We start from the raw sequence: 22,860 nt of genomic DNA on the forward strand, positions 1-22,860 counted from the left end.
GAAATCCCCCTACTAGCAATACCCCTATCTAGTAATTTCCTTTACTGCTAAGATGCTCTGGACATGGCTAGGGTTTGGCCGGTTGGATTTAATGCTGCTATGTTCATGTATATAGATGTATTTTAATTGTGTAATTTTGGATGTTTTTATGGTTTTTTAACTTATATTGTCTTATGTATTTTAACTTGTATATACTTGTAATCCGCCCTGAGCCTGCTGGTGTGAGGAGGGCGGAATATAAATCAAATATAACATAAATAAATAAAAATAAATAAATAAAAATATACAAGTTACTGAATGAGAGAAAGAGAGAACACTTCTATCTAGATAGTTTCAGGTGTGTAGTGATGATGATGATGATGATGATGATGATGATGATGATGATGATGATGATGATAACAACAACTGCACTTATATACTGCTCTTCTAGGCAGATTAGTGCCTCACCAAGAGCAGTGAACAAGTTTGTGTTATTATTATCCCCGCAATTCAGCTGAGGAGCTGGGGCTGAGAGGAGAGGCTTACCCAAGGCCACCATTGATCAATGTAGCTATGTTGGTCTGCAGTAGAAGAGCAAGTTTCGGGTCCAGTGACACCTTAAAGGCCAACTAGATTTCCAGGGTAAGAGCTTTTGAAATTCAGGATAAAGGGAGTTCTGACTCTCGAAAGCTCCTACCCCGGAGATCGAGTTGGTTTTTAAGGTGCTACTGGACGCAAATCTTGCTCATCTCTATCTAAACTATCTGGCTTCCTCTGGAAGGGTAAAAGAAGGGGACGAGTTACAAAAAAATTGCTCTTGTCCAAAGTGGTGGCTGATTCCCCCCCTGCTTCCCCAAAAGGCCTCACCCTCTGGGAAGACTTAGGGATCCTCTCTAAAAACAAATCAACAAACCAGGAAATATTGCAGAATAGGGTTTTAGTGTAATCGTTAACAGTAGTAAGATTCTCAGGTGTCTATGTTGCACCCACAAATACACATACATACAAACACATCAGCACATGTCATCTGTCATTTCAGTAGTTTGCACAAGTCCTAAGCCGACACATTTTTTGCTGCCCCCAGAACTACCCAATCCCAGATGGTTTAGGTGCAGCACAGAACATCCATCCATCAAGGTTGGAATCGAAAGTCCTTCAGGCCTCTCAGTCTTTGAAGAGAAGTTGGTGCTCCTGTTGCGATGGTTCAGAGTTGGCATCCAACAGCGGATCCAAACCTCTAGCAAAACAAGAGCAGAAAAGCATGAGCTGGTACGAAGTCTCCTCCAGGTCTTTTGGGGTGGTCCCCAGGAACGTAGCAGTCAGGTTTTTCACCCCTGGCGTTCGTATCCATTTTAAAGCATCTGAAGTGAAGACAACTGGAGCTTTCTCAAGACTAAAGTAGTATTCTGCAGGGGCCCTCTTTGTCACTGAGATTCTTGCAAGATACTGGACAGCAAACTCAGATCTGGATGGTCCAGCTGACCCTCACCTGGAAGGATGGAAAAAGTGGGGCAGAATTAGCGTTATCAGAGAAGCCTACAACATTAGACAACATTTTAAAAGTAAAAAGCAGAATATCCCAGCTCTTTAAAGAAAAGACTGGTCCCCCCCTCTTTTTTTTCAATGCACTCATCAGTCAAAACAAGAGGTGGAACACTGTCTTTGCAAACACTGATTTCTCCAGGCAAATCTATCTTGCCCTTCCTGCAAACAATACTGATCAGCATATGTGGCTCTCTCCCACTTCTCCTATTTTATCCTCACAACAACCCTCTAAAGTAGGTTAGGACAACAATGTGTGCAACTGGCTCAGGTCACCAAATGAGTTGCTCAGGAGTGTGGGAATTTCAAACTGGGCCTCCAAAATCCCACCTTAACCATTATACCATGGCTCGTTCAGCCTCTACACAGGGACAACGGGGAATGCTTCCATACTAGTTTTAAAAAGAATATATTCTGAGACACCTTCGCCCACACTGCCAACATCTGTGAAATACTGTGGCATCATGCACCAAAGGGCCTTTGTTTCTGTCCAGAGGCAATAACATGCAATGGTTAAAGAGCGCTGAAGTGGAAGGTAGACAGATACAGAAGTGAGATTTTCTTTGCTGTGAATGTGCTCTGGGTTTTTTAAAGTATTATTATGCATTATAAAAATAAAACAGATCAATGAACTGAACACTGGCGTCTGCTGCACATCCCGGTCGGCTGTTTGGTCACAATCCCCTCTGACAAAGGGAGCTTTGACCATCAAAAGCTCATACCCTGGAAATCTAGTTGGTCTCTAAGGTGCAACTGGACTCGAAGGTTGATCTAAAAGAGAGCTCAGGAACCCTCCCAGCACTCAGCACCACTCTGGAATGTCTGCCATATGCACCCTTAAGTTCAAACCCCAGTTCAGTCGTTACCGAGCGTTGCCATTATTCAACCTACCCAGTCTCACTGAGGTCTCCAAGCGCCCGTACCCGCCTCTTACAAGCCTGATAAAATTCTCAGATGCTAACTGGATGGTGGCAGAAACTCAAGCAGGGATACATTGGGTAACCTCTTTTCAGGACAGCCAAGTCTGCCAGTGCTCCCCAACAGATGTGATCCTCCCATTCAAACACTCCCAATGCAATACTCACAGCAAGAGTACCCACCCGTAAGAGGCCACAGAAAGCTATCATCAGGCCCAAATACTTCCACAGAGGCACCCAAACTTCAGGCTGTCAGACGTGCCGTGATAGATAAGCAACTGTCATCTCTGCTCCCTTCTGAAAAGAATAAATGATGCCCTCCGACCAAGAGACAGCTCTGTCTGGATAAATACATCCAGGACAACCACACGGCCCCAGCAATTCACCTCACACTAGGCGCCAGAGGGCCTACGGCACTCTTTCTAACAAAAGCTATTACAGCCGATCTCCAGAGAGCAAAACACCATTAGCAGGCAGACGCAAAAAGTAACCCAGCCATGTAAAGGGCTGTTACATTCCACAGACGGAGAAGGAGAGTGATAGAGAAGACTGCCTGCTTTACTAACAGGGACAAAAACATCCTTGAGTGCTAGCCTGGGCAAAAAGCATCCCAGCTTTGACACTTTTTTCTCACCCTCGCATCAGATTTTATCTCCCGACTTGAAAAGGAGTTCGGCTGAGAGAGGACAACTGGCCTGAGATCAGCAGGGATCATGCTCAGAAATCCCACATGATCTTCACTGCACCTCATAAGAACATAAGAGAAGCCATGTTGGACCAGGCCAGTGGCCCATCCAGTCCAACACTCTGTGTCACACAGTGGCCAAAAAACCAGGTGTCCTCAGGAGGTCTGCCAGTGGGGAAGGGGCACTAGAAGCCCTCCCACTGATTGCCCCCCCAAACACCAAGAATACCAAGCATCACTGCCCTAGGCAGAGAGTTCCATCTATACCTTGTGGCTAAGAGCCACTGATGGACCTCTGCTCCATATGTTTATCCAATCCCCTCTTGAAGCTGTCTATGCTTAAAGCTGCCACCACCTCCTGAGGCAGTGAATTCCATGTGGGAATCACCCTTTGAGTGAAGAAGTACTTCCTTTTATCCGTTCTAACTCAACTGCTCAGCAATTTCATTGCAAGTTCTTGTATTGTGAGAAAGGGAGAAAAATACTTCTTTCTCTACCTTATCTATCCCATGCATAATCTTCTAAACCTCTTATGTCACCCCTCTGTCATCGTTTCTCCAAGCTAAAGAGCCCCGAGCGCCCCAACCTTTCTTCACAGGGGAAGTGTACCATCTCTTTAATCATTCTATGCAGAGGAGTTAGCCGTGTTAGTCTGTGGTAGCAAAATCAAAAAGAGTCCAGTAGCACCTTTAAGACTAACCAATTTTATTGTAGCATAAGCTTATGCTACATAAGCTTATGCTACAATAAAACTGGTTAGTCTTAAAGGTGCTACTGGACTCTTTTTGATTTAATCATTCTAGTTGCCCTTTTCTCCACTTTTTCCAGGGCTGTAATATCTTTTTTGAGGTGCAGTGACCAGAATTGTACCTCAGAAGACCTGCATGTGAGGAAAGCAGCTCCTTAACCCAGGCACGTGCTCACCTTTTCCTGCACTGTGCCCCCTCATTCTTCCCAAATGCAAACATTACCTTATTCTTCACTGCAAGGAAAGATCTTTCATCCGCAATTTAAACATTTAAGATATTTATATCCCGCTTTTCTCCCCCGAGGGAGTCCCAAAGTGGCTTAACAATGCTTTTCTGTATTTAACCATTTTATCTCACGAAAGCAAGCTTGCAAGGTAGGTTGAGGTATGAGAGAGTGACTAGCCCGAAGTCACCCAGTGAGCTTCCATGGTGGAATGGGGATGTTAACCTGGGTTTACTAGACCCTAGTCAGAAACACTAACCACTACACCACAGGCTTTGAGACAGATAAGGGAAACTGTTAAACCCCCTTCGTTTTGTAATGCACAGGGCATTTTCCTGCCTGCCTGCGTTGGTTTTCTCCACAAGGTGGATCAAAAGCTGTTCACATCATTCTCCTGTACTCAATTTTCTCCTCCTAAAAAACATATGAGGTAGATTGAGCTACGAAAGAGTAACTGACCCAAAGTCACACAGAGAACTTCTGTGAACTTGGGTCTCTCAGCCAAATAGTCTATATGTCTATACGGGGCTTTTTTTCTGGGAAAAGAGGTGGTGGAACTCAAGAGAGAAATGAGGGAGAAACACGGAAAAAAGTGTTGCAGCTTTCAAATGCCCCACTGCTCCTTTCAGCTGAGGGGGAGGAGGAGGAGGAGGGGTCCCTCCTCCCTTTCCCCTAGCTGAAAAAGCTGCCAGCAATTTAATACAGCTTTTTTCAGCTGACAGGAGGGTCCCTCCTCCCCCTCTTCTCAGCTGAAAAACGTAAGCGGGCATTTGAAAGCAGTGTTGCTGCTTTCAAGGCCCACAGCTTTTTTCAGCTGATGGGGGATCCCCCACCCATCAGCTGAAAAGCCACGGGCTGTGAAAGCAACACTTTTCTTGCCACTTGCAAGAGGCAAGAAAAGCATTGCTCTTTGTCCGAAGCTAAAGAGCTAGATGCCTTGGGCTGCGCATGGGAGGAAACAGGATCAGGGACTGGGGCCACTGAACATGTGATTATTTTCAAGAGGTGCCGGAACTCCATTCCATTGCGTTCCTGCTGAAAAAAAGCCCTGTGTCTATACCACATAAGTTCCAATGAAAAAAAGCTTTATACACTACCAGGATTTCTCCATCCTTCAGACATTCTCTTCACCAAGGCAGTGTACTCGTTAGAGTGTCAGACTAAGACCTCGGACTCAAATTTCCAGTTCAACCATGAAGTCTACCTTGGCTCAGTTTCTCTCTGTCTTGGCCTAACCTACATGGCAGGAATGTTCTGGGGAGTAAACAGGGCAGAGGAAGGGTGCATATATTGCCCTGGGATCTCTGGAGGAAAGATGGGATAAAGTGGGATTAAAAACCTGCAGCCTTCCTCCCACTCCAAATCTCAGATTGCCAATCTCCAGGAGGGTCCTGGAGAACCCATGGAATTAAATCTGATGTCCAGACTACAGAGATTGGTTCCCTAGAGAAAATCGCTGCTTTGGAGGGTGCACCTTACTGAGGTGCCTCCCTTCCTGAAACACCACTCTTCCCAGTCTCCTCCACCCAAATCTCCAGGTGTTTCCTGACCCAGAGTTGGCAACCCTACACAGATCACCTGTATTTGATGTCAAACACTGTGGAATCTTCCTCCTCGTCCTCTTCTTCATTTAACGGTGCCATTTCAACGCGTTCCATTGGAGTGGTGATGATGTCATACTTGCGGGTTTTTTTAACCTTCCTGCCAGACCTTTAAAAAAAGAGAGGAGAAAACGGAGACGTTTTGTTACAGAGGGTGCCCATCACTGCCAGTTTCTTTAACCACCCCACAAATAGCTTGCACCATTTATCCCTTTGAAGTGTGCGGTTGATTTATGTACTTCATTTATACCCCACCTTTTCCCCCCAAAGGGGCTCACATCAGTCCTCACCTCCATTTTATCATCACAACAATCTTACGAGGTAGGTTAGGCTGAGAGTGTGTGAGTGGTCCAAGCTCACCCAGCAAGCTTTCATGGCTGAGCGGGGATTCGAACCTGGGCCTCCCAGATCCTAGTGTGACACACTAACTCCTACACCAAGCTGGAGCTGTGCCTGCGTACATCCTTTTCCTGAATACTGTGCAACGATGAGGAAGCTGTGTGTAATGTAACAGTGGCACAAGGGAGGAGGAGGTCTAATGTGTGGGGTCTACTTAGTTCCACCCACATTTGGCAGCCAGCCCGCACTCATGTCTTCATGACATCACAGCAGTAAGCAAGTGCTGTGAAAGACCACAAATCTTAGGCAAGCTCCTAGCTGGTTTTGAGACAAACAGGTGAAGAGGTTCCGTCCTGCCAAACTTTAACTCAATGGTAACTAAGAGTCTCGCTACACGAGACTCAAAGTCTTTATAGACTGGATCCAATCCAATGTCCTCAGAAATTGTCCAAAACAATATTAAATGTTATAACACATGACCCAACCACTGGATAATTTTTATCAGTTCTTGTCCTTTCCTCATATTTTTAAGATCGCTCAGTCTCTCTACACGAGATGACTCGACATGTGTTCGTCAAGTGTAGGGAGACACAATCTAGCCGGGACGCCTAGTTTAAAAAGACAGAGTTGGCGGAAATCGCTCCTCAGAGGGTCTGTTAATTTCACCTTCACTTTACCGAAGACTGTCAGTTTCACCTTTCTGGTCTAAAACTGTGTGGGATGGCAACCAGAGGACAACGAGGAATGGAAATGGGCTGGAGCTGCCTTCCAGAGCTGGGCTTGGACCTGGAGGTTATATGGGCTGAAGTTTCCCTTTGGGCATTTCACACAGCTCCAGTGTATAGCAAAGCCTTTGCCCTGCCGCTGGCTCTGTCTTTTTAAACTACCCTTCCTAGCTACCATTGCATCTCCCGACACATGTTCTTCATGTGTCAAATGTTTTGTGTACAGAGACTCTCAGAGGCACTTTGCACATGTTTAGGGGGGCCTCTTTAGCACGTGTTGACTTGTTTTGGAGGTCATGGAAATAGGCCAATGGCAGGCATGAGAATAACATCCTGAGGCTTTCTCTCCTGCATTCAAACTTCTCTTCCCAAACAGTATTTTTTAAGGAGACAGCTGACTATACAGAGACAATGGTGACTCGCACCCATTCCTTCTGTTGATTCTACTAATCATCACTCCCATTAAGATGCAGTGCCTGTCACACTGTTTCAGAAATCTTAGTTGATGAGCTGTACTTGCTTTCATGAACTGATTAAACGTGCACATGTTTAAAACCCTCTCGAAGAAAGATTTGTTTTTAAGGATCTATGTTTGTGTGTGTCCATGGGGTTCAAGGCTTGCATGTTGATTTGCAAAGCCATTTGGGTGAGTTAGCTGAAACCCTGAATGATGGGCCACCAACCCTCCTAACAATATCCGTTGTTGCTTCCGCACAGCACATTTGCTCGACATTTGCAATGGATTTCACCAGGCTTCCGCACAGCACATATGCTCGACATTTGCAATGGATTTCACCAGGCTTCCGCACAGCACATTTGCTCGACATTTGCAATGGATTTCACCAGGCTTCCGCACAGCACATTTGCTCGACATTTGCAATGGATTTCACTATGCTTCCGCACAGCACATTTGCTCGACATTTGCAATGGATTCCACCATGCTTCCGCACAGGACATTTGCTCGACATTTGCAATGGATTCCACCATGCTTCCGCACAGCACATTTGCTCGACATTTGCAATGGATTTCACCATGCTTCCGCACAGCACATTTGCTCAACGTTGGCAATGGATTTCACCATGCTTCCGCACAGCACATTTGCTCAACATTTGCAGGGCTGATTCCGCACACGTTGGATAATGCACTTTCAATGCACTTTAGGTATCGTTTGGAAGTGGATTTTTTGTTTCACACTCGATAAATTCAGTTCCAAATGATCTCTAAAGAGGATTGGAAGTGCATTATCCAATGTGCGCGGAATCACCCCAGGAAGGGCGGGGTTTGAGGAAGGGAGGGACCTCAGTGAGATAGAGTGTCGTACATTCCTCCCTCCAAAGCTGCTGTTTTCTCCGGGGGAAATTATCTCTGTAGTCTGAAGATCAGTTGTAATTCCAAGGAGATCTCCATGCCCCACCTGGAGATTGGCAACCCTAGCCCCAATGCAGCTAGTGAAGGAGATTTTCAATTGAACCCGGGCACAGAGGGCGCAATTAACCTTTTCTGCTCCACTACCACCCCATCCAAATCCAAGACTTTTTATTCTGAAAGAAAACACTGGGAGAACCAGCCACAGATCTTACATATAATGTGTAGGTTTGCCATGAAATGGATTAGAGGCATACCTTCCATGCACTGGAAACATTACTCTAAATTCATTTAACACATGCTTGATTTTTTTTAACTATTACTTAAGGTAGGCTGAAAGCCGTTTTATAAGGAAAACCCTTTAACGGCTCTAAACAAACATGCGAATTTACCTGGCCCAAACACAGATTAAACACAGGTAAGAGTCTGTATGGAGTTATTCTTAATGCTATGCCCTTCTCTTCGGAATTTAAAACACCTTTCCGTTCAGTGATCTTTGATTGTATTGCAAATATTTGCTCAGCTCATCTGGATTGCTCTGTCAAGGCCTTGCTTGAGAGCTGCGCAAAAGCACCTGGCTGTAGGATTGCCCACTGTTCCTTAGGAACTGGATATGCAAAACATAGGAGAATCACATTTTGGCCGGCCATCAAAGCACCATGTTAGAGTCTCTACATGAGACCTCTTACACAAGGATCCTCAAGTGTAGAGAGACGCAATGTTCGCCGGGAAGCGTAGTTTAAAAAAGACGAGAGCTGACGGCTCTGTCGATTTCACCTCTCTAAAGGAGGTTGGTTTTAAAAGACAGAGCCAGCTAAGTTCCTAAGTGGGTTTGTTAATTTCATCTTTGCCTCCCCAAAGGCTCTGTCAATTTCACCTCCCTTTCCCAGAGGCAAAGATGAAATTAACAAACCCACTGAGGAGTGAGCTCTGCCAGCTCTGTCTTTTTAAACTATGCTTCCCAGATAACACTGAGTCTCCCTACACTTTAGCATCCTCATGTAAGAGGTCACACGAAGAGAGACTCAGGGCCAAGCTACAAGTGACGAATGACACAGGTTGGACACTTGTCAGCTTCCCTCAAGTTTTGATGGGAAATGTAGGAAGCTTGACAGAATGTTGGACAAGTGACAGTTGAAAAGTCCACTGGACAGCAGTCGGAGAGCCAAGCTGCAAGACCAGGACACCTACATTTCCCATCAAAACTTGAGGGAAGATGACAGGTGTCCAACCTGTGTCAGGCGTCACTTGTAGCTTGGCCCTCTGAGATGAGATCTTCTCTCTAGAATGATCTCATGGGCACCTGGAAGCAACAGAGCCTCAACAGCACTTCTGTAGAAGAACCACAGTAGCTCACAGCAGCAGCAAGCAGAAATATGGTCTATGTATGAGGGGTAGGAAAATCTTTGCCAAGTTTCCTTTCCTGGCTGACTTACCAGCCATAGGGCAGTGGCCATCTGGCAGGAGCTAAGTTCAGACTGACCGTTCCACGGGCATCCAGTGACATCTCTCAAATATAGAACAATAATAACATTCGATTTATATACCGCCCTTCAGGACAACTTCATGCCCACTCAGAGCGGTTTACAAAGTATGTCATTATTAACCCCACAACAATAATCACCCTGTGAGGTGGGTGCGGCTGAGAGAGCTCCGAGAGAGCTGTGACTAGCCCAAGGACACTCAGCTGGCTTCAAGCGGAGGAGTGGGGAATCAAACCCGGCTCTCCAGATTAGAGTCCCCCGCTCTTAACCACTACACAAACAACTATCACACAGAAGATCAAGATTGCAGTCCAGCAGCGGTAACAAGGACGGTCTTCAAAGTGCTATTGGAATCGAATTTTAGTTTTCTACTGCAGACCAGCATAGCTACCTACCAGAAATTACTCACACAGAAGTGACACATTATACTGTTGGGGGGGGGGGCTGAAAAAAGCAATAGTTAGTTACTCATTCTCCCACTCACAACAACACAGCCGAGTGACCCTGTCCTTTGAAGAGAAGGCTGTAAGGTGACTCAACAGACAAGAAAGACTGGTTCTTGGGAACACACAGAACGGTTTGACTTGCGTCTCCACTACACAAGGCCTAACTGCACTCAATGATTTCTAGGGAGGGGTGGGATGACACCTCTTTTCAGGAAACACCTGCCAAGAGCTGCCTGAAATATTTCCCAGCAGGTTATCACAGCTTAGAGACTTCCTGAAGAAGAAAAAAATCCTAGTATGTGAGCCAAGGATGATGTGGCCTTTTCCAGCCAGATTATTATTAATATTGTGCAGGGAGGAAAACATGACCTCCGAACAGACCCCATGAACGGCAAAAGAAATATGGATAAAACTGAAGTTGAAGGCCTTAGAATGTGCCGGTGTGGTGCAGTGGTTAGAGTGCCGGAGATATGGAAGACCCACGTTCGAATCTCCATTCTGCCACGGCTCCGCCATTTTGTGGCTGCACCCACCACGCTGTGTTACAATTTCAAAAGAGCTTGCAGGCTCAAAAAGGTTGGGGACCTGTGATAGACAGAAAAGGGGGGAATAGAATAGAATATTTTACAATTTCCCCAACAACAGTGGAGGGGATCCCTGATGGAGACAGGTGTCTCCTTGTGAGCAGCAAGCCCAGAAGTTCCCGGTTCAAATCTCACCTCTGCAGTCTGCAGCCCGAAAATAATGAACACTGGCCTCGCTTATGGGCATGCCTGAATGATTGCTAACATACATGAAGTGCAGTGTGCATTTGAAAGCATCTTTAGCTAGGGAGACGAGAGTCCAGAGTTCATATTTTAAAGCTGTTTCAGAGAATAAGGCAAGAAGCAAAATGTTCAAAAGACAGTACAGTATTATAAATACAGTTCTCTATATTCTGTTCAGGAAGCCTTCAGCCAGCCATCAGATCTGTACCCCAGAGCTCCATCAACTGCAATGCCATCCCTACTGGCCTACTTTGCAAGGGCATTGTGTGGTTTACCAAAACAATATAAATAAAGGGCACTGTGCTTAGTGAGCAAACCTCCTCAACAAGGCAGTCCAAAGCAAGCAGTTATTGGTCTGTTTCAACCCTGGCTATTCAAAATAGGGATAAAATACAGATTGGACTACCTTACAGGGTTCTTGTGAAAATTACATACTGAGATCTTTATGACTGGAGGGTACTCTCCATCATCACATCCTGTGAGCTAGCGGGGTATAGTCTTGGACAAGGGCCTGGGTTCAAATCCCCACTTTTCAATGAAGTGTATGAATGGACCTTGAAACATCACTCGGACTAGTCCTCATCTCTCAGACATCTGAGCCTGACATCTCTCAGACTAGTCCTACTGTGCAGGGTGGTTGTGAGGATAAAACAGGAGAGAGAAACCTGAACTCCTTGCAAAGAAGAAACGTAAACAATATTTTAAAATGCTGGACAACACTAGTACCTCCCCCTTGCCACGATCTCCCCCTTGGGCCACAATAAAAACGTCAGACTTTTTAAATTGGGTGACTGGTCCTAAATAAAAAGACATAATGAGGATTTTCGCTTTTCGTTTGGATTTTGCCTGGCCCAGTTCCGTCGGCTGCAGCTTTGCCCTTGGCCCAGCCTACCTTGCAAGGTTGTAGCGAGGGTCACCCCAAGAAAGTGAGAACAGATTTTGCTGCCCCGAACCCCTTGCAAAACGGAGGGAATTAAAAAAGGAGTAGAAGGCTGTTGCAAAATAGGGTTGCCAGCTCCAGGTTGGGAAATTCCTGGAGATTTGGGGAGTAGAGTCTGGATAGGGCAGTATTTGGGAAGGGGAGGGACCCCAGCAGGGTCTAATCCCATAAAGTCCATTTTACAAAGCAGCCATGATCAGGATGGCCTGGAGATCAATTGTAATTCCGGGAGATCTCCCGTCGCCACCTGGAGCCTGGCAACCCTCAAAAGCCGGCCACCCGCTCCCCTCCCTCCCTCCCCGCGCATCTCCCGCGCACCTGAGGACGCGCAGCAAGAGGCAGGCGAGGAGGGCGGCGCCGGCCGCGCAAGCCCCGAGGACGCCGGCCTGGAGCGCGGGCAGGTCCCGCAGCACAGCCCAGCCCGACTCCGGGAGCCCGGGCGCGGCGCTGCCGTTGCCGGCGGGCGGCTCCGCAGGGGCGAGGGGACCCGGGCGGCTGGCGTTGGTCGGGGAGGCCGGCGGGAGGCGCAGCGCCGCGGCCAAGGCGGGCAGCAGCAGCAGCAGAGGCAGCGGCGAGGGGCGCATCGTGGGCAGCCGGGAGAGCGCTCGGCTCGGCTCGGCTCGGCCCCGCCGCTCGCTCGCTCGCTCGTCAGCCCGGCCCCCTCCCGCTTCCCTTCCTGCTCCCTGGAGCCGGGGGCGGGCGGAGGAGGAGCCGCGCTGGTTCCAAAGCCCGCGTCGCTTGGTGGCGCGCAGTCTTGGAGCGGAGGGCTTGGGGAGTGAATGCGATGCAAAAGGCCCTGCCAGAGCAGCTTTTCATTTCCCCCTTGCGATCCACAGGCTGTCACCATTCCATGGCCCCATTATGGTATGGGCCCTGACCTGGATAGCCCAGGTGAGCCTGACCTCGTCAGATCTCAGAAGCTAAGCAGGGCCGACCCTGGGTTGCAGAGACAGGCAATGGCGAACTACCTCTGTTAGTCTCTTGCCATGAAAACCCCACCAGGGTAGCTGTCAGTGAGCTATGACTTGAGGGTAGGATTTCGTTTGGAGTCCTGGCCTGGATCGCCCAGGTGAGCCTGATCTCGTCAGATCTCAGAAGCTAAGCAGGGTCAGCCTTGGTTAGTGATTGGATGGGAGACCTCCAACAAAAAACCAGGATTGCACAGGCGGGCAATGGCAAACAACCTCTGGTAGTCTCTTGCCATGAAAACCCTGACAAGGGTTGCCATAAGCCAGCTATAACTTCAGGGCAGGATTTCATTTAGAGCTATGGCCTGGGTAGCCCAGGTAAGCCTGACGTCAGATCTCAGACGGTAAGCAGGGTTGGCCTTGGTTAGTAATTGCATGGGAGACCTCGAACAAAAAACCAGGATTGCACAGGCGGGCAATGGCAAACCACCTCTGATAGTCTCTTACCATGTTTGGAAAAGCAGGGTTCTGCTTTCAGACAATCCTCGTTGGCCTTGGCAAATACTAATTTCATCCATCAGGGAGGCTCTATGAGAGAGGTCTCCATTCTGAGCTGCTCTTCTACCATTGCGCCGGTGTGAAAGATGCCCATAAGCCCTACCAAAGGAAAAATTGGTATCCTTGCGCTTCTTGGCAAACTCAACAAATGACATGATTTTTGCATTCGAGCAGCCTTGCCAAGGCCTAGGAAATAGTCTTAAAGTCCCTGATACTGTTCCATCTTTGAAGACTGGGGTGGGGGGACAGCAATGGGGCCTCTTAGTAGGGCAGCATGCCCTTTGATAGCAAAATACCGGATCCCTGGCCAAGGAAGGATGGAGCCAACGGAGAATCTGGCAGATCAGGAGCACAGCCAAGGTGGATTCCTGCAAAGTCTAGAGAGTACAACCTTTTCTGACCCCAATTCTGGTTATAATCAGGGCTCATTTCGAGGGGGAACGCGCAGGAATGCAGTTCCGGCAGTTCCCCAAAGAGGTCACATGACAGGTGGCCCCACCCACCTGACTCAGCCATTTTGGGCCAGTTTTGGCCTGGATTGAGGCTGAAACAGCCCGGACCAGGCCTCTGACAGGTGATGGATCACTCTCCCACTCAGCAGCGGCCCGATCCTGACCACTTGGGGCCCCTTTTTGGCCATTTTCAGCCCCTCTTTACCATTTTGGGCCCAATTTTGGCCCTGAATGGCCAGGATTGGGTCCAAAACAGCCAGGATAGGTGATACCAGGGGGTGTGGCATATGCAAATCAGTTATGCTAACGAACCATTTCCGGTGATGTCAAGGGGCGTGGCATATACTGATGAGTTATGCTAATGAGTTCCTCCAGCTCTTTTTCTACGAAATGACCCCTGGTTATAATGATATAATGGTGTATTACCACAGTAACTTAAAACATCACCTGGTTGGCAACACGCTCCCCTCTGAGAATCTATGTCTTGTTCCCAGCTCCCTGCTCCACTATTTATATCTAACCGTATTTGACTGAGTTTAATTCCTCCTGCCAAAATGATACCACTGTAGCTGCAGAAGAAGAAGAGGACGAGCAAGAGGGCCTTGTGCTAAACTCACTTTTATTGTCTGCCTTTGTGTCAATATAGCTATCTTCAGATAGTGGTTAATACACTTAGAGGGCTAAAAAACACTCTCTGTTGCCAGAATGACAACAGCACGGGAGGGATAAATGACATCTGGCATTTTGCAGCGCAAGATTCATTGCTGGATGTTGGCTTTATAGTCCGCTCCCCCCTACTCCTGCCCAAGGATCACCCAGTGGCGAAAATGCTACAGGAATCCACAATTGATGGCTGACATGTGTAACTCCTAGCTGACAGTAAACCTCTCCCTGCAAACCGTGTGAGCCCGAGGATTTAGCCAGCATAAGAGCGGCTTAAATGCTTTCACTCTCAAAGGTCATGTGGCCACCTTCTGCAGGGACCGCTTGGCAGGTTGAAGCAGCCCTCCGTTCCTGAGGTGCTGGCAGCGGCACAGGGTCCATTGGGCTCAGGGCTGTCATCAACAAAGGCCAGGCCCGAGCCAAACAGTCCTCGTACACTATCAGCACTAAATGGAGTGTGTGACTCATGTTGCCGTGGGTGGCCAATGGCCCTCCGGGACACCAGCAAGATAAAGAGCCAGTCTGTCCCTGAATATCACTGAATGTGGCACTTTCCAGAATTTAAAAAAGGGCTGGTCCCTGCCGCAAAGATCTAAACGGTCGAAATTAAGACTTCTTCCCCTTGGGCATTTTGCTCCACCTTGGGTTTCAGACAAGCAGGGTTTGGGGGAGCAGCCTCTTCCATTCTCTTTCCACCTCCTGTGGTTTCCCCAGTTTGTTCTGATGTTTTTCAAACTTGCTGTGCTCTTTCCAGGAAGATCATAGGCTTGCTCATCATGTGAATGGGAAGGTGAGGATATCTGAATGTCACCGCCCGCACCAATACCGTATCCCTTGCATCTGCCGCTTCTGCTGATAAAAAGAACAGAAAAAGTCCTCTGATGAGACTGGAGGAGAGGGGAATAGCGGCCCGGGGGGGGGGGGGAATCCAGTAAAAACGGAGAATCTCCCCATGTGGATGATTCATTGCTGCCGCAAACGCCTCGTTCACAACATCGGTTGGTGCACAACAGGGAATTCCCACCTTGTGGAAGAAGCTTAAAATATAGCTAGAAAAGAGGTGGTTTATCATAGCGGTTAGAGTGGCGGTCTAGGACCTGAGACAACTAGGTTCAAATCCTAGCTTTACCATGGAAGTTCAGGGGATGACTTCGGGCCAGTCACAATTTCTCAGCCTAATTTATCTCACAGGGTTGTTGGTGTGAGAGTAAAGTGGAGGCGTGGAGAACTGTTATTATTATTAATTAGATTTATAGTCCGCCTTCCCTGCGAACAGGCTCAGGGTGGATCACAACACACAGATAAAAACACATGATAACGATAAAAGCCAGATTTAGGGGCATAAAAACAAACTCTGTACCATGTTCCTAATATCCCAGGGCGGGATTCACTTCACCCTTCCCTGTCAACCATAAGGGGAAGAGAGGGGTGGAAGCAGGGCCGGATCTACGGTTGCCGGCGCCCAGGGCAACCGAAGACCGGCCACATGCGCGTGCGCTCCCGGTGCTGCGTGATGATGTCACTTCCGTGATGTCATCACGCAGAGCGGCGCATGCCGCCCCGCAGCAAGCTGGCTGGGAGGCCGCCCATGCCATTCACCTGCCCCACAGGACGGGGTGGCCGGCTTGCCACGGGCAGCCTCCCGGCCACCTGCGCTGCCTTTTGCCTGCCCTGCAGGACGGGGCACGTGGCAAGCGTGCCTCCTGTCCTGCCGCCCGCTCATTCCTGGGGCTGGCAGCTGCGCCTGGCGCCCCTTCTTTGGCGGCACCAGGGGCAGACTACCCCCCCTGCCCTCCTGTCAATCCGGCCCTGGGTGGAAGCGTGAATTGGTGTGTGATTTGCCACCATTCCTACATGGGGCAGATGACTCATAGCCCCCCACTAATACGAGACAGGCAGGGAGGCCAATCGGTGGATCTGAATACTGTCCTCAACCAAATGCCTGGCGGAACATCTCTGTCTTACAGGCCTGCCGAAAGGACACAAAGTCTTGGCGGACTCAAGTATCCTCCGACAGAGAGTTCCACCAGTTTGGGGCCAGGACCGAAAACGCCCTGGCCCTGGTCGAGGCCAGTTGAGCCTCCCTAGGGCCAGGGACCACCAGTAGATGTTTTCCTGCTGATCTAAGCACTCTCCGGGGTACATATGGGGAGAGGCGGTTCCTCAGGTATGCCGGTCCCAGTCCGTTTAGGGCTTTATAGGTGATAGTTCCCAAGAGGGAGTAAAATGGGTGATCACTATTATTAGCTTCATTTATAGCTTGTCTTTTTCACTGAGACTCAAGGCGTATTACAAAATATGAAAAACAATCAGACAAGAAAAGACCGCCAATAAACATTGCAGTAGGACTAGGATTACAGAACTGTAAAACAGTTTAATCAAAAATCGTCTAAAGCATGACATACAATAATGAAGAAAGCACATTAAAAAAATTGTTACAGGAGAAAAGGAGGAGATACGTACAGTCAGTGTGCAATAGATTGTGACCTCCTTATAGAAGTGACTTCCTATGTGGTTCCACTGTATTACTGTTCTAATGTAATATGTACTTGTACACAACAGCACCCCTAAGTACTTTGATGTGAACTTGGGCCAGAGGTGAAAAGCAGTCCTGTGCTAAGTTTTGTTTTCCGCTTTAAAAAACAGTTCCCAACATTTTGTTACATTCTTAACACAGTGAACTTTCTTCTTTGTAGACCCAAGGACCCATCTTTCACCCCAGGCAGCAGCATGAGATCGAATCTTATGCAAACAAGTGACATCACAGTCATGAGACAGGAAGAAAAGCAACCAGAGTTATGACATGTGGCTACCCCAGTTCCTCCTTGGAAGAGGAGAAAAACAGTCTTTGTTTTCCTGTGGATTTAAGGAGAAAGCCCTAGAATAGGCTCAGAATGAACACAAGTCATATTAAGCTTCCTCTTTCAACTGGAATTTTCCTGCATTCCGTATGGGGGAATAAATCCCTGTGTGGAAGCTGGGAGCAATGGCTCTCTCTTCAGAATGCCTCTGCAGTTTTCATCCTACATAACCAGCTAAAGATGACTGAGGCTGGAGTTTTTAGGGAAATGAAAGGGCATCAACCAAAATTAAAGGACTGGAACAGAAGAACATGCCAGCAAATTCTCTTCGGAGTTTCCCAAGCTAAAATATTCCCAAAGAAGCAGCTTTCTGGCTGCACAAAACAGGCTGCAGGTTAGGTTTCCTGGCCTTGAGATTGCCAAGAAACCAGTTCCACTGAATCTTCTTGTGGTGGCTCATATGTTCCATAATGCATCAAAACATTTTGTGACCTTGCCTCCCTGGAGCTTTGAACCAGTTGTTTGCTGTTCCCGCATCGTGACAGATTGCTCAGGGACAAATGTCAGATGAGAAGCGTGTATAGAGCTGCCAAAACCATTTCACCTTCAGGTTTTATTTATCGGGCGTGAGTCTGTTTGAAGGGTGTTTGCCTTCAGAACCAACAGATTGACACATTTTCAATAATATAATGCAATAGAAATAAGGTCAGTGTTTCTAAGCCATCTTCAGGAGCACCTTTGAGAAGATGGTTTAGCTACTCTCGTGTTGTGTGCAGTTCTGGACAATAGCAGGATGGGATATCCATCCCTTAATACAGAATGTTTTTAAACTAGAGATGCTGTTGTGCATAAGATTGCCAGCCTCCAAGTGGTGGCTGGAGATCTGGAATAACAACTGATCTCCAGGTGACAGCGATCAGTTCCCCTGGAGAAAATGGCTGTTTTGTAGGGTGGACTCTATGGCAGGGCTTTTTTTTCTGGGAAAAGAGGTGGTGGAACTCAGTGGGTTGCCAGCACAGGGGGCAACTTTTGGCGGGAGGTGGTGCCCCGGTACCACATGTGTGCATGCAAAGTGCACGCATGCTCCCAGGGCCAATGATGCCATTTTGGGTCAGCTGGAACCAGGGGGGAGTTTTTTAAAGTTTAAATTGTCCTTGGCGAAAATGGTCACATGGCTGGTGGTTCCACCCCCCTGATCTCCAGACAGAGGGGAGTTTAGATTGCCCTTTGCGCCACTCCAGCTCTGCACCGCTCAAAACGGGCCCGATCCATGGCAAATCGGGCCTGTTTTCAGCAGCTGCAGAGCGCAGGAGTGCTCCTGTGCTCTGCAGCGCCCCCAAACGGGCCTGTTTTGGTATGGATCGCGCCTGTTTTGAGGCACTATGGCCTGCACTCCGCAGCGCCCCAAACAGCTCCATTCTGCTGCAGGGCGGGCCCGTTTTCAGGCGCTGCAGAGCGCAGGAACGCTCCTGCGCTCTGCAGCGTCCAAAACAGGCCCATTCTTCTGTGGATCGGGCCCATTTTTGAGGCGCTGCGGAGCGCAGGAATGCTTCTGCGCTCCGCAGCACCTCAAAAACGGGCCTGATCTGTGGCAGAACGGCCCATTTCTGGTGCTGCGGAGCATAGGAGCGCCCCACAGCGCCTGAAAATGGGCCTGCCCAGGGGCCACGCGATGACGTCATTCCTGAAGTGACGTCATCGCGCCTGGGGGGGGCGCATGCACGCTCTGCATGCACACACACCCCTCTCCCCAGGAGGTTGAGGGGGCCTGGCCACCCTAGTTACCGGTCCCTGTTTCTTTTATAAAGTGAACGCACATTGGCTGCTTCTTACAAACCAATGAATGCCCATGCTGGCAGGCTATATTCACAGTTGCTGTAACAAGTGAGCAGGGCTAAAGTCCTTGTTTCTTGCGGGGAGGAACATGAGAATTACATGTCTCACAGGTGATGGGAGTTTTTTGCCTCCTAGAAGCATGCCAACTCTTTTCTGTTTGCAACCACAGCACACAGGGAGCTGTTCTTGGCTCCATCGTAAAAATCATGTTACTTTCATGGCTACTCGTATGTTTCACAACAGCACCAATAGCGGCTTCATGGGGCAGTCTGGGGACGCAAAAACGGGGGGGGGGGGGAGGCTGCAGCCGCTTCTCCCTGAGTGCTGTAGTCACTTACCAAGCTGGTGTGCATCTGGGAGGCACAAACCTCCCATCAAACCCGTGACACACAGTCACCCTGTTGTTATGCTCCCCCAGACACAAGGACTTTGTGATGTATTACCCTGGAGGGCCAACAAGCAGGACATAGAGGCCATTGAAAGGTCCACTGCCTCGAAATATGGAAGTTCCCTTTAGTCACTATGGCTAATAGTCACTGTTAGGCCTCGGGTTGCCAGGCCCCCTCAATTTGGCAGGGGATAGGGGCCTGGCACTTACCTTGGGAGGGAGGGGGGTGCGTGCACGTGAAGTGAAGCGCAATGACGTCACTTCGGGAGTGACATCATCGCGCGGCCACTGGGAGCGCGTCCAGGTTCTGCAGGGGCTCAAAACGGGCCTGATCTGCACCGAAACGGGCCCATTTTGAAGCTCGGTGGAGCGCAGGTGGGCTCCTGTGCTCCACAGCACCCAAAAACAGGCCCATTTTGCCATGGATCGGGCCCGTCTTGAAGCGCTGAGGAGTGCAGGAGGCTCCTGCGCACCGCTGCACCTTAAAACGGGCCTGATCCACGGCAAAACGGCCCCCAAACGAGCCTGGTTTCACCCCAAACGGGTCCATTTTGAGGTGCTGCAGAGCGCAGGAGTGCTCCCATGCTCCGCAGCGGCCCCGATCCGGGCAAAATGGGCCCGATCCTAGAGGCTGCTGCACACGGGAGTGCGCTGTGCTGCAGGGGAGCACACATAGAAAGTGCATGTGCCCCCCCCCCACGCTGGTTAGGTAAGTGGGGGCAGTGTGTGGGGAGTGGGGGTGGGGGATCCCCTGCCCCCACCAGGAGTCTGGAATCCCTAGTTAGACCTCTCCTCTATGACTGTCTAATCCCTTTTTGAAGCTGTGAATTCTTTTATTTTTCAGGAGCACAAGACTGGCCCAATAGGCCAATGGATTGGGCTTCTCTGCCTCTTATTCTCTTGTCTTCCAGCTGTAGGTTGGCTGGTTGTGGCTGGACTCCTTAGATTTCTGTCCAGACTTATCACACAAGAGCTTCCGTGTGGAGCCAGCTTACCACCCAGCAATTAACCTAACATTAAAATGGACTTTGATGTCATGAATGGACTCCAGCCATCTCCACAAAAAGGAACTGGGGCAGAGAGCTGAAGAGAGTCCATCAATCATCCTCAATAGTTATGTGGTTCAGGTCAGCAAAGTGTTCCCTTGCCATCATCTTGATGCGTACGTCTGGCCTGAGAGCAAAAGGTCCTTTGCTGAGCAGGAGCTAGAGGAGAAGCACCAAACGGCGGCACTCCTGTAAGGAACAAAGGCAGGCTTTAGAAGGAAAGGAACTTAAGGTTAGCTGCCCGGTGTTAAACGGCTGCCCCACCGACTTTCGCCTTTCTGCATTGCAGATTTTCAATCTTTTGTGCAGCCCAAACAAATTTCAGGTTGGGGTCAAGATTTCATTATGGGAGGTATGCTTTAGAATGCCTAGTGGCCACTGCCCTCTGCTGGGTAGAACTCGACCTGCAGCCCACACCCAGGGTATGGTTGGAAGGCACAGGAGATTGCAGCCTTGGTGGGGCTACTCAGACCTGGGGCCAGTAACTGCCTGGATGGGAACGTTCCCAGGACACCCCCTACCCCATATATGCCACCTTGTCCCATGACAGAAGAAAGGCATGGCATCTTTATATTTAACTGCCAACGAAGCCCATTGTGTGAAAAAATACAACGGGCTCTAGAAAACAGTTGTTGGCCATTTTTTAAAAATCTTTCATGAAACGTAACAATCAGTAGAGCTTACTCTGAGGAAACCACCTTCAGTATTGCAGATAGGCTTCTTTAGGGAGGGGAGAATAAGCTGCACGCAATCCAGCGGGGACCCCTCCCTGGCAAGCTCGGACAGGCATCAAGCACAGCTGGAATTTCCGCCTTCTCCCCAGTGACCCTCAAGTGAGGCGCGGGGAGGAGAGTTTAGGCTGTCGATTTGGCAGCCCCTCCCTCCCAGCAATGCGCCTGAGCAAAGATTCATTTGTATTCTGCTCTTCTTCCCCTCAGTGCCCTCCTGCTCTGGCCTGAGGGCCACCATGAAGTGCCCGCTTGCCGCCATGAGGGGGCCCGGCAAATTAACAGCCTGAGCACTCCTCCTGGTGGCAAGTGGGTGCTTCGCAGTGGCACTGAGGCCAGAGTGCACCTGCGTGAGGATAAAAAGTAAGTCGTCAGCAATACAGCTTGCTTTTTATATAGTAGGATAGTCAAGAGCTGGCTCTGTACAGATAACAATTCCTGCAAGACAGGACAAGCCACAGCTGAAAGTTACAGCTCAGCAAACCTGAAGGAACCTCTGAGTTTGCAGGAAAAGTTTGATTTGGTTAAAAAAAAAAACCTGGTGATATAAAAACTTCAAAAATGTTAAGAGCAATGTCAGTGTATGAGCTGATACTTCAAAACAAAACCCTACAGCCCCACTCTTGTAAATATACTTAAATTCATAAGAGAGAACATATGGTCTTACTTATTTATTTAACCATTTACTTCATTTATACCCCACCTGTCTCCCCAGCAGGGACCCAAATCAGTTTACCTCATTCTCCTCTCCTCCATTTTATCCCCACAACATCCCAGTGAGGTAGTGTCAGGCTGAGAGAACATGACCGGTCACCCAGCCAGCTTCCATGGCAGAGCGAAGACTGAACTGGGGGTTTCCCAGATCCTAGTCCAACATTTTAACTGCCACACTGGCTGAACATTGAGAATTCTGGAGGGGATCGCAGGCACACGCACAGAAGCTGAAGCCCGGGAGTGGACTGGTCCTTTAACTTACCAGAAAAGTTCTTGGAGGGCCACTGGCAGCTTAGAACAAGCTGACGCAAAAGACCCTTGTGTTGTGGGCAGCCCCTCAGGGTCCAGGCCATGGCAACAATGGCAATAAGCCTACATCTGTCTCTCTTGTCACTGTGACCCACTTCTGAGCTGAATGAACACTTGGACCCTGAATCCACCACTTGGCTTAGCTTTATAGCTGCCGGGCATCCCACAACAGGAGGAAGCCTCCCTTTGGCAACACTCATTCCAGAAAAAACTGGAAGTGATGTAGGATAGCTCTAGGAATAACTGGAAAGGCTGTCGTTTCACCATAGAGTTTCTGCGATTCCTAGCACTACCCTACATCACTTCCAGGTTTTTCCCGGAAGTGACATAGTGACACAGTTGACATCGTGCGTCCCACATGTCACTGCCCCCAACCTTCTCACTGGTTGTCAAGCTTGGCCTGACAATAGTTTCCATGCATGTATATCCTTACTCAACTCAACTACATTCTATTTAATTGCACCTTCCCCTTGGTTTGGGGTTGTGTGTTCACATGCTTATATGTTTTTATTATTGAATTATTTTATATATTATTTTAAAAGCTGTTTTAGTGTTCAAATGCTTTCAAGTTTTCATATCTGCTGCCTTGGAGACCCTATTTGGGTAGCAAGGCAGCATAAAAATGTTTTAAGTTAAATAAATATATAAATAATACTCCCCCACTCCCGTCCTTGATGTGATAATGCTCTGCTGGG

The 22,860-nt window shown here is 48.7% G+C and overlaps 1 protein-coding gene across 1 annotated transcript; it reads right to left on the minus strand.

Moving 5' to 3' along the window:
- Positions 1 to 899: 899 nt before the first annotated feature.
- FAM174B (family with sequence similarity 174 member B) lies at positions 900 to 12,422 on the minus strand. The gene is made up of 3 exons (XM_055002795.1): positions 12,081 to 12,422; positions 5,674 to 5,805; positions 900 to 1,468 (listed from the first exon to the last, which is right to left on the minus strand). The coding sequence occupies exons 1-3, from the start codon at positions 12,344 to 12,346 to the stop codon at positions 1,465 to 1,467; spliced, it is 402 nt and encodes a 133-aa protein (XP_054858770.1). The 5' UTR covers positions 12,347 to 12,422; the 3' UTR covers positions 900 to 1,464.
- Between the last annotated feature and the right edge of the window lie 10,438 nt (positions 12,423 to 22,860).

The sequence above is a fragment of the Eublepharis macularius genome, chromosome 18 (genome assembly GCF_028583425.1).
Source record: "Eublepharis macularius isolate TG4126 chromosome 18, MPM_Emac_v1.0, whole genome shotgun sequence".
In the NCBI taxonomy this organism is placed as follows: Eukaryota; Metazoa; Chordata; class Lepidosauria; order Squamata; family Eublepharidae; genus Eublepharis; species Eublepharis macularius.